Genomic DNA, 14,278 nt, shown 5'->3' on the forward strand with positions numbered 1-14,278 from the left:
CGTTTAGATGTAAGCAGCCCGTCTGTTTGAAATTTGATTGACTCGCACATATCACTTTGCGCGCGAAAGCTGCGAGAAGAAAATCACATTTAGATGTAATTACCGTCTCAGTGGTAGACGATAACGTTTCAAAAGTTCCAAAACTTCCCAGCCGGACTCTACTGCCGTGACGCATGCGTGACATCATAGGCATTCACCCAGTCACAATTGTTTAGGCAAAGCTAGTGCACCGTGGAACTACTCGGTGCTCTGCATACTGCTTGTACTTTTCCGCCTGCACAGCACCTATCGGGAAGCACAGTCACCTGTACGGTCCACATACCCTTCTACCACAGGTTGGTGAAGGGTTTTAACGTTTTCAGTTTTATCAGCGATTTTAAATCGGCAGATAGAGGACGACAAAAAGAAAAGACGCGGCTCTCCTGAATTAACTTCGTTTTTAAAAGAAGACCGGGTGTTGAGCACACGGGATTGTTTTCTTGTTTTTATAATAAAGTCTCACGTTTAATTCGGTCGTAGTGAGATCTGCTCGGCAATTTTTAAAAGGACCACTGAATCATGGCGAAGGACAGGAACGAATGCTTCAGCAACTGTCTACTCGTTTTAGCGGCTATCCTGACTATCCAAGGTAAGGACATGGGTAGCGCACGCTATCTACCTCGTCGCCCTTTTCACTCTAGATTCTTACCATTAGATCATTTTTTGCTCAGTCCGTTTTCCTGATGAATTCACCAGTGTAGCCTCTGTGTGACATTGATTGAAACGTTGTGTTTAATGTAATGCAGTGAAATCAACTGTTTCGCAGTAAGGTTCCTCCTCAATTAATGTCTGTCTCCGGATTTCAATTTGACTTTCACTCAACCGAAAAAACACAGACATTCGTATTCATGTAGCTGTATTTAAGATTTCGGAAGGTGTGTGCCTACCTGTTATTAGTTCACTTCCATTCAACACACCCCTTTCTCCCCCCTCTTGTATCCTGAGTTTCGGTGCGCCATGTTAGTCAAGGTGTGGCCTCCTGGTGTTTTTTTCCCCTCTGTTACCAGCAGGTGTGATTGTTCAAAAAACAAAACAAAAAAAAAAGATTTACATTTACACGTCACTATCTCCCCTACTCTTCGATACCACATCTCTGCAATTCCTTACATTCCTTTCACTTCATTCTTTTCTTTGAAACATTTCCCTCTTATGTCCATTCGAATTGAGCGATACGAACATAAACGTGAACACAAAGCAACAGGGTGTTTCCAGTGTTAATCTGTGTTCCCAGTTGCCCTACATGTCATCATATAGGCTAGCAATTTAATGTAGTCTGTACTGGGTGACAAAACGATCAAATCTATGCCAGCATAACGGTGAAGTGAAATGGGACGACAACCGTGTTACTTTCCAATTGTGGTCAATACACTGTGCTTTCTGTGCGTGTCCGGGGACGTAAATATTTTTGAAGCCCATACGTTGAAGTAGGCTAAACTCCCCTGCGTTTTTAACATCTGACATGATTTCCCTCGGAATCGCGTCTCATTATGTACGCTACCAACGAAACAACAGGGGTGTACTACGTCAATATGACATTGAAACTAACTAGGCTACATTTTTTTTTGCAAGAACACAAGTACCAAACTGTCCACCAGCGTGATTCGACTGCTGTTCACTCTCGAGTGGCAATGAAATCCGGTGCTGTGTTCTGAGCCCGTCAATTATTCAGAAGTTGTGTATAGCCTAGCTATAGTCCCGGTCTCCAGGTGCGGAGCCCGAGTAGCCACGCGTTGGACACCTGGCGGTGTGCAGGTTTTAGTACCAATTGGTGCGTGAAATGGCGTGTTCGGGGTTTAGCTGCTTGTTTAATTTGTCCAACGAACTTGACGGTTGGCTAATTCGTTCAGGCTTAGAATTGGATAATGACTCGATTTTTTTATCCTCGTCTTGGAAAGCTGTGGGATTCAAGCGCGTTGAATAAAAAATGACAGTGACACATTTGGCAGCATTGGGTAGGCTATAAAACTCGTTGCATCACATTCACTCCATGCAACAATCTTGAAATGCGCTTTATTTATTCATCGGGTGAACCTCAGGTGCCTGGGCCCATTTTACAGTACATCAACTGCACTTCGGGGAGGAAACGGGAAAAGCGAAACAAATGTTTTTGTTTTATTCATGAACCCAGCGGAGAAATAAAATGGCAAGAATTTAACCTTTCAGAGTTTAAAAATGGACACAATAAACACAAGGTAGAACATTCAACCAGTTAGCGTGTATACGCCAGGGGAGCGGCTTTTGTTGATAAAGTCTTTGGGGAAAATAAATGCCTCGTTTCGCTATAGATCTGCTTACGTGTAGTCTGATTTGCCTGTAATGGCATGCACGAAGGGTTGGCCGAGTGCGGGTTTGTGGGTTACCCCAGTGGCCATCGAGGAAATATTGTCTATTTGTCGCAAACTATTAGGCTACTAACGCGAACACTTCAGGAACAAAACCTATTTGAACTTGTTTGGTTAATCTAGGTAATTTCATTGAATTGCTAAAAATGAATGTGTTGATCAAAATGGCATCAAGTTGTAGTGATGTAAAACTTGGATTATAGGCCGAGTGGCGTGTCGTCCTCTAGCTCTTGTACTGGGATGATGGTGGACAGTTTAGGCTAAATAGTAGTTTAATGTATTTTCAGTTGTGTAATGTATTTTCCTGAAATTATTCGATTTACTCCACACAAGAACAATGTTTGCTTTACTCAGTCCTCCTTAGCCTTTTGATCGTGTTGAGCTTGTTTCGTAAACGGGGGTTGAACGTCAGACTGGCAATGCGCAGTAGTTTGGGTAAACATTGCCCATGGGAGTGCAAATGATTAAAGACGAAATTGACATCTTGCAAGCCGCCTCCCACCGTCGCCCTCCCCGCCCTGGCAATAGAAGATCCTTGTTCTCCGTCCTTTTATTCTCTGCCGTTTCTCAAGCCCCTGTCCTGTTCTTTTGTTCGAGCGCCGTTTGTCATTGGTGAGAACCCCCCCCCCCCATTCGTCTCGATCAGAGCTCAAGGCCAGGCTGTTTACGACCGTCTGAGCGGCAGGCTAGGAGAGGGACTCTGAAAGACAAGAGGAGGAAAAAAATCACAATGTATTTGAAGGCGTAAAACGGGGGAACAGTTCCAGTGTGTCCCTGCATTACCTCCAAGCTAAAAATATCCTGCGTGTTTAGATAACAACTGCTGGCTTCCCTCCCCTTATTTAAAATGTTTTTTTTTTTGTTGGTAATTGTGTATTTGACCTGAAATTTTGACACTCTTTCGAGAATGCCAGTCAGCTGTTTAATTAAAAAATGGATTTGAAGGGCTTGTTTGTTGGACGATGCTGTTAAAATGACAGGAACGTTTCTAAATGTCAGTGTTCACGCTTGGTTTGGTTTTGTCTACAAACATCAACCTTTCTATACACCTCTGAGCCCGAGCTTATGTTTTCTTTAGTTCTGCATTATCTGCTAAACAAATTGCTTGTCTCCGTAGGTTACACTAAATCGCTCCGTCTAAAGAAGTTACCGTTGCCGGTCTTTCGTGAAAGTTCAATGTCGGCTTTTACGGGAAGTTAGCAGAGGCTGAAGAAATCACTCTTGATTCAGCGTCGATGGGAGGCTGAGATAGAGAAGTAGAGCAGCAGAGGGGTTATCGCTGGGCTGTGGAAGCTGCCGTTGCGGCGGGCCTCGGTATCCGGCTCTGTTGACTTGGAGCAGCGTTATTGCGCTTTCAGGCGACTCGGACGTCGTCCTTTCCTCAGATGAAGAGTGTCTGGGTGTTCCCCCTCTCCCCTGCGGCGGAGTTTCCGTTCCCCGGTCCGCACGTGTGACCTGGAAAGCACGGTGGCTTTTTTTTTTGGAGAGGTGCCAGGAATTTCATCGAATTGGTATCTGTGCTTGAACAGGCCCCGTACCCTTCCCTACACCCAGCGTCCATTGAGGAATTGGCCAGCAGGGCATTCTGTTCGGTCTGGTGGGAAGTACCCGAGAAATTCTCCAATTCTTTGTTCCTCTTTTTCCATGTGTGTGTGTGCGCAAAAAGATGATATTTTCTGCTATCAAAGTTATTCGTGTCATATCCTCGTCACAGGCTTATGTTGCGCACCAGTGTTAGCCTAGCCTGATGGCCTCATGAGTCAGAAACTCTCCCACGTAAATGCACAGCAACAGGGCCCCCAACCGCCGCCGTGCCTGTCTTCTCTGGGAAAGACCTCAAAGTTTTAGCATGCGTGCAATCTACACAGCGTCAACCTCCCAATCGGAAATGGTCCCTTGATCCTCTGCAGGGGACGGTGGGGGGGGGGGGGGGAGACGGTGTCACTTGGTGTGGTGATGTCACCCTGGGTAGGGCGCACTGATTGGCAGGGAAAGCATAGGCGGTCTGCCTCGTTCTTTTTATAGTCTGGGTTTCACACCGTCGTCCCCCCGACACGCGTTCCTTCTGTTTCCTCTTTGCTCATGGCGGTATGTGTGAGCGCGTGGAGGCCGGTGAAGATCCCCTAGGTTCCTGGTATTGGGGGGCACATGCCTCCCCTAGTTTTAGAACGTTCTGGAATTGGCCTTGGGGAACCCGTGCTGCTCAGGGTAGTTCCGGTACTGCGCCGGTTCCTCTCTGCTCGCATCGCAGGGGGGCGCCGCGTGGCTCCTCGCGCACGCGTGCGCGGTCCGTTTGGGTTTGTGCGTGTGACCCCCCCCGTCTGTGTCCGCCTCTGTGGGGAGAATTGGAATCACAATGGGGTGACCCCAATCCCCATCGCATTCCTTCTCCATATTTGGGCAGGGGGTGCAAGAACGACACGGTGACTGAGGTTAGCGGACCAGTGTTTAGCATAATTGTCCTCTTTCTCCGTTCCCTTCTTTCACTCCTCCGCCTTTCTCCGCCTCTTTCCAGCTGGTTGTCATCTCGGTTGTCCCCAGCCCACCTCTGGGCCTGTAGCTCTCTCTCTCTCTCTCTCTCTCTATCTCTCTCTCTCTCTCTCTCTCTCTCTCTCTCTCTCTCTCTCTTTCTCTCTGTGAAATCTGGTACACTGTGCACTCAGCAGAGTGAAGCTGAGCTCCCCTGAATCTCCTGGTCTCTCCTTCAGTGAAGTGGCTGGTCTCTCCCTCAGTGCAGCGGCTGGTCTCTCCCTCAGTGCAGTGGCTGGTCTCTCCCTCAGTGCAGTGGCTGGTCTCTCCCTCAGTGCAGTGGCTGGTCTCCCCCTCAGTGCAGTGGCTGGTCTCTCCCTCAGTGCAGTGGCTGGTCTCTCCCTCAGTGCGGCGGCTGGTCTCTCCCTCAGTGCGGCGGCTGGTCTCTCCCTCAGTGCAGTGGCTGGTCTCTCCCTCAGTGCAGTGGCTGGTCTCTCCCTCAGTGCAGTGGCTGGTCTCTCCCTCAGTGCAACAGCTGGTCTCTCCCTCAGTGCAGCAGCTGGTCTCCCCCTCAGTGCAGTGGCTGGTCTCTCCCTCAGTGCAGTGGCTGGTCTCTCCCTCAGTGCAGTGGCTGGTCTCTCCCTCAGTGCAGTGGCTGGTCTCTCCCTCAGTGCAGCGACTGGTCTCTCCCTCAGTGCAGCGGCTGGTCTCTCCCTCAGTGCAGCGGCTGGTCTCTCCCTCAGTGCAGTGGCTGGTCTCTCCCTCAGTGCAGTGGCTGGTCTCTCCCTCACCACAGGGGTCTCAAACTCCAGTCCCGGAGGACCAGAGGCTCTGCTGCTTTTTGTGATTCCCTTCCAATGGGAAGCCCTCATAGGCCTCGGAAACAGGGTGTGCAGACTCTGCAGCCAATCAATGGTATAAATTAGGCACTTGAAGTGAAGGAATGCATCACAAAACCAGCAGGCCAAGCCGCCCCTCCAGGGTGTGAGTTTGAGAGCTCTGCATTACCAGCCATCGCAGTGATGCAGTGGTGGTATCACTGCGATGGCTGGTATTGCAGTAACCCCCCCCCGCCCATGTACACTGGTTTGTTCCAACCACAACCGCGGTCCCAGAATTTTAACAAGCCGTTCATTTTTCTTAATTACTCTTCATGTTCAGAGGGATTATTTACCCTCTTAAGCCGCATTGTTCCAAATAGCTGTGCATGCTGTGACGAATAAAAGCCCACCATTAACATTGTGCTATATTACAAACAATTACAAAAAAAGAGCGATTAAAAAATGCTCTGACTGATCAAATGGAAGGCTGAGGTGGATCAGGAGGCTCCTAACGGGTGAAAGTGTGGACGCCTGGCCACTGAGACAAACCATTTGGAAGGTATGAGCTATTCAAAGACAACGCGAATGATGGCAAGCCAAACCTGCGTTGCCTTTTTTTGGAAAGGGTCAGGAAAGAACTTGAACACTTGTGGTCGACAGCCTAATTAGGAGCTAATTGATTCACCTCAATCATTCGTTTGATCAGTCTAAGGATTTTTGCTACCTCTTTTTTATGTAGCCTGATTGTTTGCAATGTAGCACAACGTGAACACCGGACTTTTATTCTTCATGGCACGCATAGCTATTTACGACCGGATGCGGCTTAAGAGGGAGAATTAATCCCCCTGAATGTGAAAAGCACGTCATTTAGTAAAAAGTTTAACGGCTCGTCACGCTTCTGGCGTTGCGTATTGCGGTCGGAACGGAAACTGAGCGTACAGCGCGAAGGGTCCCGGGCCCGAACCGGAGGAGCGCGGCGTTAATGTGTCTAAATGCGCCCGGCGCGGACGCCGCTCGGCTTGAGCTATCGACGCTATCGACCGCTCGGCTGTCTAACGCACTGCGCGCAGCGGCTCGTCATCGAAACGCTGCGCGGGCTGCCCCGTCAGAGTGACCCCGCTCTGGGAAATGCATCCGTGTCTCTGTTTATCCTTTTCGAGTCTTATTTCGCTCCGTCTTTCGGACGCTCCACACTTGAATTGGCATGAGAAATGTCTCCCTCCCCCCCTCTTCCCCTCTCTATCTCTTTATCTCTCTACCCCCTGTCCCTCTGTCTCTCCTATCTCTATATCCCTCTATCTCTCTATCTCTCTCTCTCTCTGTCCGTGATCCGCATTCCTGGTCCTGGCAGGCTGCAGGGCCTGCTGGTTTTTGTTGTTATCCGACACTTAATTGATCGATTAACGCGGTCGATTGCACAGTTAACTCCCCCACACCTGGCTTCCTGGGGTCTGAATTGTTTGCCGATGTTAAGGCAGAGACAAAAAAAAAACCCGCATGCCCTGCGCCTCTCCAGGACCCGAAACGAAGACGCTGCGCCCTGCTCCGTCTCTCCGTCTCTATCACTCCATCCGTCTCTCTCTCTCCTGTCACCCCCGGTGTTCTCGTCCCCTCCTTCGTCTGCCTGCTTTCTCTAGTTTCTGTTTCTGTTTCTGTTCTAATGTGGCCCCCTCATCGCACTGCGTCTCCTCCCCTGTCCACCTCCACAGTGCTCTCGCATCAACGCTCCCTCGTTCTCTCTATTTCCGTCTCTCTCTCCCTCTCTCTCTCTCTCTCGCCCGCCCGCCCTCTGTGCTTCTTTATCCTGCTCTCCCGCCCGCAGCTGGCAGTGAGTGTGTGTGTGTGTGTGTGAGGTAGTGCAACGCGCCCGCCCCCCCCCCTCCCCCCATGCCCGCCCCCTGCTGGTTCCACACTCTGTGTGCTCTCCTGGGCCCTGTGGGGTCACACAGGGAAATCTGAAATGGGGATTGTAGGAGAGGTGGGGGAGAGAGCGAGTGAGAGAGATAGATAGAGAGAGAGAATCAGATGCGGTGTTTATCAGGGCCAACCTGTCCTGCAGAGATGAGATTAAGCCTGCTGTCACGGCCCTGTATCACCCCCCCCCTCGCCCCCCCCGCGCCTCCTCGGAGCCGGCCCGGCGATGCCGCATGGTTTCGGGGGGCGCACAGAGTCCCCATTGTGCTCCCGGTGGTGCCCTGGCCTCCGGGGGCCACCTCCGCCTGTGCGCTCTACCTGCAGGAGGCGGGGGGGGGGCCCATTGTCCCCTCCCCAGACAGAGAGGCTTTGTGCCTAAATGCCCCCTCTTTCCTCCGGGAAGGTGGACACACACAGACACACACACACGCACACACACACTCACACAAACACTCACACAAACAAACACACACACACACACACACACACACAGACACACACACACACACACACACACACACACAGACACAGACACACACACACACACACACAGACACACACACACACACACACACACACACACACACAGACACACACACACACACACACACACACACACAGACACAGTGCATTCTGTGGTAATTGCAGTGGGAGATGAAAGGCCTGTGTCTGCCTCACAGGGAGGGGGCGGACTGGGGGTTGCGTTATTATTATTATTTTTTGGGCTGCGCGCTGCGGACTGGCTGTGCGCACCGTGCTGAGCGGCGCCGAAGCGTCGCATGTGATGCGCGTGTGCGTGTTAGCAGGTCGCCTCGCGCGTCTGCGACACTCTGGTTAGCTCGCGCGCTCCTGCAAACAGCTCTCTGCTGCTCCTCTGTACGCCTGTGCTTCAGCTGGCCTGTCTCTCCCTCTTTTTCCCTCCCTCTTTATCCCTCCCTCTCTCTGTCTCTAGCTCCCTCTTTCTTTTTTCTCTCTCTCCATCTCTAGCTCTCACTCTCTGTCCCTCCATTTCGCGCTCTCTCTCTCTCTCCCTCAGGCGGATTTGGCAAATTTGGTGCTGTATAATTTCTCAAATGGAGGTTCAGCTGCTCTTTGCTCATTTGCAGCCGAGTTTGTCAGCGATTCATTAATTCATCACGAGCGTGGCTCTGTCCCTGGGGGGCCGAACAGCCCCCCACCCCCCCCGCGTCATTCTCCCAAACCCTGGAAAGAGCTGCAGGCGGAGAAGAGGGAGAGAGGGGGAATGTGTGTGCGTGTGAGAGAGCGAGAGAGAGACAGAGAGAGAGGGTGAGAGAGAGAGGGCGGGAAAGCGAGAGAGAGATTGAGAGCGGGAGAGAGAGAAAGTGAAAGAGAGAGGGTGAGAGGCAGACAGAGAGAGGGAGGGAGGGAGGGAGAGAGAGAGGCGGAGGCTGGTGCTGGTGCTGACGCCGGGCGTCATTAGTGCCGTAGCATTGTGGGATTAAACACACATTTAAATAGACGCAGCCTGGGGAGGGCAGGGAGGCTCCTGCACTCTGCTCTGCATCAACAGCAGCTCCTTCACTTTCCTCAAAGAGAAAAGCAACCCTGCCTCATTCTCTCCATCTCTCCACGGCTCTCCCCCCTTCCTGTGACACTGAAAAGCTTTACCCGGCATCGATTATTGATGTTGTCTGTGAATACCCCCCCCCCCCCCCCCATCCCCCCCTACCCCCCCCTTGCCGTCTCCACCTGGAACTCTCCACTGCACTTCAGTCTGTTTCCTTCCTGTTTCCTCTTTCTCACTCTCCCTCTTCTTCCTTTGCCCCCTTTCCCTCCAGCTGTTTCTCCGCCCCCCCCCCCCCCCCCCCCCCCCCCATGCCCCTTCCCTGAGCGTGTATGAGCGGTCTGCTCGTCTCTGCTTGGACTGTCCTACTTTTCCGCCGTTACCCTCCCTGTGTTTACTTATCCGCATTCAGAGCGAGGCGGGGAGGGGTGGGGGGTGTTGGGACGTCCCATCGCCGTGATTGTGTCTGTGGCCAGTAGCCCTGGAGTTCAGCATACGCCCCCCCCCCCCCCCCTTGGCACAGCTCACACACTCGGCTCTGAGGGTTTGTCCTTGAGGTGCGACGCGCGCCGTCTGGCCAGGAAACGAGAGGAACGTGGATGAGAGGAAGTCCTCCTTTCACAGGAAGAGCGAATGAGAGCGGCGGCGTTTTCCTGTCTGGGGCCGCGTGCTGCCCGTCAACGAGCCGCCGCCGCCGCCAATCACAACGCGCGGGCGTGGCGCTGGCGCTAGCGCTAGCCCTCCCGCGTGTGGCTAATGGCTTAATTGTGCTAATGTGAAGCGGCGCAGCGGCGGAGAGGCCCTGGCTGTGACTGTTACCCACGTTCCCCTGCCTCTTGATTTCTGTCGTTGGGCTTAATCATCCAGAAGTGTGTTTGGAATCGCCGCCCAGCTGGGCTGTTTCCGCGTAAGGAGCGGGTGTGTGTGGGGGTGAGGGGAGGTGTGGGAGGTGTGGGGGGAGGGGAGGTGGGGAGGTGTGGGGGCTCTTTGTAAACCTGCCGTAGCGCTTCCTCAGTGTTCATTACCGCGGGACTGGGCGCACCTGCAGGCGGTGGGCGGGATGAGCGGGCGTGGCTCCGCGTTTGAGTGGCGGCTGGGGGGGGGGGGGGGGAGAGATGGGTCATTTCGCAGCGGGCGAGCTCGTCAGCCGGAGGAACGAGAGTCAGAGCGACAGTGAGGATGAGGATGATGAGGGCGGGGGCGGGGAGATGAGGGTGCTGGGGGGGGGTAAGATGAGGGAGACGGGATGCCAGCGGGCAGGAGTAGGAGGAAGAGCAGGCGGGTATTACAGAAGAGTGAAAGGGAAGAAAAGGAAGGAAGGAGAAGAAGGGATGGCTCGAGAAGAAAAGGAGGGAAGGAGATGGAGGGATGGCTTGGGGAGAAAAGGAGGGAAGGAGATGGAGGGATGGCTTGGGGAGAAAAGGAGGGAAGGAGATGGAGGGATTGCTTGGGGAGAAAAGGAGGGAAGGAGATGGAGGGATGGCTTGTGACAGCTGGGAGGCCTGAGCTCCAGGTCTGCGGGCCCAGCTGAAATGGAGAGGGAGACGGAAATGAAGGGAGAGGGAGCGAGAGAGGCTCGATGGTTCTCCAGGCGGGAGGCGGAGACGAGACGGCTCCAGACGAGCCGTAGCCAAAGCCAGCGACGGCGGCGCGGGTTCCTGATGCTCCCCCCCCCCCCCCCCAGAGTAAGGTGATATTCGCGGTGGGACTGGGGATGCCCGTAGGTGTGGATCCAGCGCAGGCGGCGTTTCCGTTTCGTCTCCGCGCCACGCTCCAGAGGAACAGGCGGGAAACGCCCCGGGCGATCACATGACCTGACGGCGTCACGCCTTTATTTATTTATTTATTTATTTATTTATTTATTTATTTATTCCCTGTGGGGCTGTGGAGCGAGCGCTTTCCCGTACTGCCTGCAGGCCAGGTGGGGGGTGGGGATGGGGTGGGGGGTTTGGGTGGGGTTTGGGGGAGGAGGGGGGTAGGTAATTATTCATGAAGGCTGCCTCCCATACGATGGGGAGAGATGGTAAGGGAGAGGGGGGGGGGGGGGGGACTGAACATAGAAGTGCTGCTTGCGTGAGTCTGACAGAGGGAGGAACAGGTTGCTCCAGGCCTCCTGTTGCCCCCCCCCCCCCCCCTCTCCACACACCCCCCAAACCCCCCTCCCCCCGCAGCTTCCGGCAGACTCCAGCCCGTCTGCTCTGATGAGGATCCTCTGACCAGATGTGAAGCGCAGCAGCTGTTGCCGCGGCTCACGGGAGGCTTTTATTTTACCCTAATTTTCCTCCGTTTCGTTTCCACGGCGATCCAGCTCGCCCTCAAACGAGGGCGTCGCCTCCTCCAGGAGTTCCAGTGCGCGAGCGAGGCTCGCCCCGAAAAGTCGATACGGCCAAATTGCATTCGGGGGGGGGAGGGTTATGTAGCTGGTTAGCGTGCCCCTGCGATGCTGTCTGTCTCCATGAGGCTAAATTGCGAGGAATTTACTCTGGTCTGAGGAGCGCTACTCTTCTGCTCGCCGTGCCGCTGTTCGGCCGGACTCCCGTGTGTCGCGAATCGCCGTTGAGCGCGGTTGGCGGTCCGAGCAATATGCGGATTTTACATACGAATAGGGTTCATTGGCGATTTGTGCTTAATCTTTTGAGTCCAGAACTGTTTATATGGGCTATGCTGCTGAAGCTGGAAAATGAACTGTGTGACTTGAGGAGAAGATAGGAAAGCCAGAACTTAACAGGGAAATATTTATGAGCGCTCGCTTGCTAACTTTGGGTTATACCGGCTGGGTCACCTGCCTGGGCTCATTCAGAGTTTGCCTGTGTGCATTTTTACCACCGCTCTCTGGCTCCAAGGAAGCGACAGACCTGTTAAACCAGCTGGGGTGGGGGCCCGGGGGGGGGGGAGCAGCTGGAGGCCCTGCAGGTGAGCTAATGGGCTCTCTCTCTCTCTCTCTTCTCTCTCTCTCTCTCCTCTCTCCTCTCTCTCTCTCTCTCTCTCTCTCTCGGGAGGCGGAGTTAAGCCCCCCTGAGCAGGTGCTCATCCACCGCACTAGGAGCCTCTCGTCATGGCGATACTGTAACCGGGGCCCGGGTGGGGGGGTGAGGGGGGGGGGGACAGGCAGCCAGCCCGCGTGCCATAATTAGTTTCCCCAGCTCCCGCGATTTTGACGGATTGCACTGTGATCCTGGAAATCCGGGCTCAGGGAAGCAGATGTGTGTGTAATCGCAGGCAGCCGCCGGCCTGCACCTCACAGCCAGCCCGCGCACACACACCCGCCTTCTAATCGCCACAGATCCCTTAATGGCAAACACAGCAAGCCGTCTAATTTCAGGACTTAGAGATAATGCCCTGGTGCTCGCCCTGTCTCTATCTCTCTCTCTCTCTCTCTCTCTCTCTTTCCTCCTTTCTCTCTCTCTCTCTCTTTCCTCCTCTCTCTCTCTCTTTCTTTCCTCTTCTCTCTCTCTCTCTCTTCCTTTTCTCTCTCTCCTCTTTTCTCTTTTCTCTCTCTCTCTTCTCTTCTCTCTCTCTCTCTCTCTCTCTCTCTCTCCTCACAAGCACCAACGTGCAGTCCCCGTTATTCTGGAGATTATATTTGGGGGGGGGGGTGGTGGGGGGGGGAGGAAAGAAAAACCACCACAGAATACCCTCGCTCTGCGTTTTTTGTCGTTTGCTAAGACATAGAGTGGCAAACGCGGCGTAAACGGTGTCAGAGCGGCGCCTCTCTCTCTACGCCGCGCCGGGTCAGTAAGCAGCGGCGGGGAGCGCGAGTCAGAGCGCCATCGCTCCCAACATTCCATTCCAGGCTCGTTTGTTTTTCCGAGTTGCCGTTCGTTTATTTGAAGTCCCGAGAGAGGTTTCGGTCTGAAGTGAAGAAATCCAACGCTTTAAAAACCGACATTAATTTTGTTTAGCTTTTTAGCTCCGGTTTGTTTGTCTGAGAGCCGCCGCGGGATTGGCTGAAAGTGTCGGAAAGCAGGCCAGGCGCGGAGTTCCTCGTGACTTCGTCACTTCGTTTCGACTCCTCGTCAGAATTGGCGTCGGGGGAATGCGGAGTATCTGAGACGCGTCTGCGGGGGGGCTCGTACGGAATGCTAATGGGCGCCACGCGGCGCCCCCGCCTGATGAATTCTCAACCTTTTGATACGTCTCCGCGTTCGTTTTTTCCGGCAAAGTCGTCCGCCTTTGAAGCGAAACGTAACGAGATAAACGGCCCCCATTAGCGGGCCAGATGTACGGGGGAGTCTGCGCTGGAAGTCAATTTGAGAGCTCTTCACCGGGTGCGTCTTTTTTTGGATAAGGTAGCGAACGTCCATTCAGGGAGAACGATTCTGCCCTTTGAAGTATTCAAACTAAACCGGTGGTGGTGTTTTGGGGGGGGGAGGCAGGGGGCTGGGTATAAGTTGCTTTTCAACTCCCAAAATAAAAGGGATTCATTGTTTTGGTTAGCCCCCCCTGCCCCCCCCCCCCCCTGCTTATTGTGTTTTGTTTCATAAGACCCACCTCACATATCACTTGAGTTGATTCTTTCATGCAGTGACACAAGGAGGTGTAATCGAATAGGCCTTCTATTCGGGGTGACAACAGTGGGTGGAGGGTTACCGCCGCTGCTCCGTCAGGCTGAGCTGGAGGCCTTTCTTCTCTGGCGGGCGGTTTCTGTTCCTCTTTTTTTTTAACAGCGTCTCTCCGTATGCCGTTTGAATTCTGCTTTAACACTTCACGGCGGGTGTGAAGTGAGCGCGGGAAATTGAAACAGTGCGTGGAAAGCGTGGGGGGGTGGGGGGGTGGATTGGTGTGACGGTGTGAAAAAGGCAAAGTCATTCTTTGAGCATTGCCCTTACGGCTCCGCCCTGCTAATCAACACTATAGCTCTGTGTTACCTGTGCTAAGCGTCCCTGGTGCGAGCTGGTCGATCTGGTTTCGAGCGTTAGCATTGGCTCTTTTCATCTAAAAAAAAAAAGTCATCAGTATGTTCACATTTACTCCTGACACAGATCTCCAGGTTATATGCATGACAGGCGTCTACATGTGTCTGGCAAGGCTGACGCGTACAGATCACACCCTCTAATAAAAAATAAGAAAAGACACACTGCCCGGCTGTGTCTCCGTTTGCTGTGCTTCTGTTGTGTTGCGTGAGCTTGTTGCCAGGCACTCGGAGGAGTTCCGTAAACACGGACCTG

At 53.3% G+C, this 14,278-nt stretch overlaps 1 protein-coding gene across 2 annotated transcripts in view; it reads left to right on the forward strand.

The window, feature by feature from the left end:
- The first annotated feature begins 133 nt into the window (after positions 1-133).
- The window catches only part of si:ch73-22o12.1 (nectin-2), a 59,225-nt gene continuing 45,080 nt past the window's right edge, over positions 134-14,278 (forward strand). The window contains exon 1 of one of the 2 annotated variants that reach the window (XM_064309863.1): positions 134-628. In XM_064309863.1, coding sequence (XP_064165933.1) covers positions 559-628 — 70 coding nt within the window. In that variant the 5' untranslated portion in view covers positions 134-558. The remainder of the gene's footprint in view (positions 629-14,278) is intronic. The other variant, XM_064309853.1, reaches the window with a different exon arrangement.

Source organism: Anguilla rostrata, chromosome 1 (assembly GCF_018555375.3).
Source record: "Anguilla rostrata isolate EN2019 chromosome 1, ASM1855537v3, whole genome shotgun sequence".
Lineage (NCBI taxonomy): Eukaryota > Metazoa > Chordata > Actinopteri > Anguilliformes > Anguillidae > Anguilla > Anguilla rostrata.